This window comes from Homarus americanus, unplaced genomic scaffold (assembly GCF_018991925.1).
Source record: "Homarus americanus isolate GMGI-L3 unplaced genomic scaffold, GMGI_Hamer_2.0 scaffold18453, whole genome shotgun sequence".
Lineage (NCBI taxonomy): Eukaryota > Metazoa > Arthropoda > Malacostraca > Decapoda > Nephropidae > Homarus > Homarus americanus.
Genome location: NW_024746232.1, coordinates 177,750 through 180,000, shown reverse-complemented (window position 1 = coordinate 180,000; position 2,251 = coordinate 177,750). Strand labels below are relative to the sequence as shown.

The 2,251-nt window shown below is 44.6% G+C and overlaps 1 protein-coding gene across 1 annotated transcript in view; it reads left to right on the top strand.

Moving 5' to 3' along the window:
• Positions 1-1,081, top strand: part of LOC121879170 (cuticle protein AMP5) — a 2,047-nt gene extending 966 nt beyond the window's left edge. Inside the window, exon 3 of the mRNA XM_042385768.1 lies at positions 156-1,081. Within this exon, the coding sequence (XP_042241702.1) occupies positions 156-345 (190 nt within the window). The 3' untranslated portion in view covers positions 346-1,081. The remainder of the gene's footprint in view (positions 1-155) is intronic.
• The last annotated feature ends 1,170 nt before the right edge of the window (positions 1,082-2,251 follow it).

Genomic DNA, 2,251 nt, shown 5'->3' with positions numbered 1-2,251 from the left:
TGTTCTTCCATTTTGACCTTTAACAATATTCACCTATGGCACAAATAATTGTCTGGGATTTTGAGCTACTGTTGTTATCGAGGTAGTGTAAGAACATGTAGCACTACTCGAGCGTCACGGGGTTCTGAGTAAAGCGTTCTCTTTTTCTTCGCCAGCTTCCCCCTGGACGATGGCACACTCGCTGAATTTATCTTCGAGGCTGACGAAAATGGCTACAGGGTCGATTCTCCCCTCATCCCAGTGGCTCCTCCCAACCCATCCCACGTTGAGGAGCTCCTGCAGATCGTGGCCCAACTCAAAGCTCAGGGCGCCCAGTGGAACGACCAAGGAGAAAGGATTGATTAAACCATTCTAAAGATGTACGACACACACACACCTGGGTTGATCACGACCCTTCCCTACGACTACCGCTGAGCACCTGTCCTTGGATGGTCTGTGTATTACACTTGCGTCTCGGTGATGTCACTTCCTAAAGTCATCGAGAACACTAGAAATCTACGTGTAAAATTACCCCAAACCAGATAGATTATTTTCCCTAAATAGTTTATCTTTTTTGCTTTACGAGTTCAAATGACTGGAAGTCCACTGGTCAGCACCTCTAATATTTCGTTCTTAAACGTGTCCGAATTATCGCAATCACAATATAGGCCTTCACTCTCACATGTCCAACCAAACGACACCCATACACTTAAGGTATACTGTACACCTCACAGTACACCCCAACACTCCCTCGCTTAGGAAAGGAGATGTATACCACAGTGGTAAAGTACAGCAAGCAAGGAATCTTTTCCCAGCTGTCTTCCACTACCACACGACACACCTATCCTCGAGAACACCTGCCAAGAACACTATCCCACCCTACCCACATGGACATCCTTCAGGACACGACCCCCAGCTTACCCACACGGACACTCTCCTAGGACATATTCCCCTCATAATCTTTTCGGACATCTCTAGGACACTCAATATTTTTTTGTAAATAGTTAAGGACTACTGCTTAGGGGCCATCGACCAGCATCCAGATCACTGGACACAATCCACCGCTTGTGGTCTACTTGTTAATAAACTCCATGCAACCAGACTACTATTTTTTACTGTCCTGCCACCACTCATGTGCACTTTGATCCTTTCTTTCACTCCCCCACTCCTGTGCACTCTGATCTGCTCTTTCACTCCCCCACTCCTGTGCACTCAGATCCGCTCTTTCATTCCCCACTTATGTGCACTCTGATCTGCTCTTTCACTCCCCCACTCCTGAGCACTCTGATCCGCTCTTTCACTCCCCCACTCTTGTGCACTCAGATCCCGCTCTTTCATTCCCCACTATTGTGCACTCAGATCCCGCTCTTTCATTCCCCACTCTTGTGCACTCAGATCCCGCTCTTTCATTCCCCCACTCCTGTGCACTCAGATCCCGCTCTTTCATTCCCCCACTCTTGTGCACTCAGATCCCGCTCTTTCACTCCCCCACTCTTGTGCACTCAGACCCCGCTCTTTCACTCCCCCACTCTTGTGCACTCAGATCCCGCTCTTTCACTCCCCACTCCTGTGCACTCTGATCCTAACTCCGACAGCTGATGCCGTGAGATGTTATTCAGTGCGTCACTCTTTTGGTTAAGTTGTGGGTGATGACAGGCCAACTCGTCAACATTAACCCTTTAAGAACGATTGATTAAGAGGACGAGTTTAACCCTATAATGATGGTTTAACAGGATGACTGATTTAACACCTTTAGTATGATTGATAAATTCACCAGCTGAGAGCTTGGCTGTGGCTTATGAGATCTTATACACAACCGAACACATTACCATGGAAACCTACCCTGAATTAAAACAAAATGGAAATATAAAATAGTGAATGAAGTTTGTAAAATCCGTTCCTCTTTCATAATTTACTGCAGGATTGGAAATGTTATCATGTATAGAAGAAATAAAATACCATGATTGTTCTTGGATGAGATCAAGAAAGTTCCAACACTCTAGAGATCAACATGAACTGAAGAAACTCTTTACCAAATGAGAAATCACTACTATCTCTTAACTAATTATCACACAGAAACAACCTAAAGAAAATTAATTACTTTAAACTGTTAAATGAAACCTATCTCTATCATCTGTCCATAATACAGCATGAAATATGAATTAATATTATTTTTACGAGAGGTTGAACTTACCTTTCCTGATGTAAGAGACAACATGGCGGCCTCGACCCCCCCCAAACAAATATAGCCTGAAAGCCAAAATAAACCTCA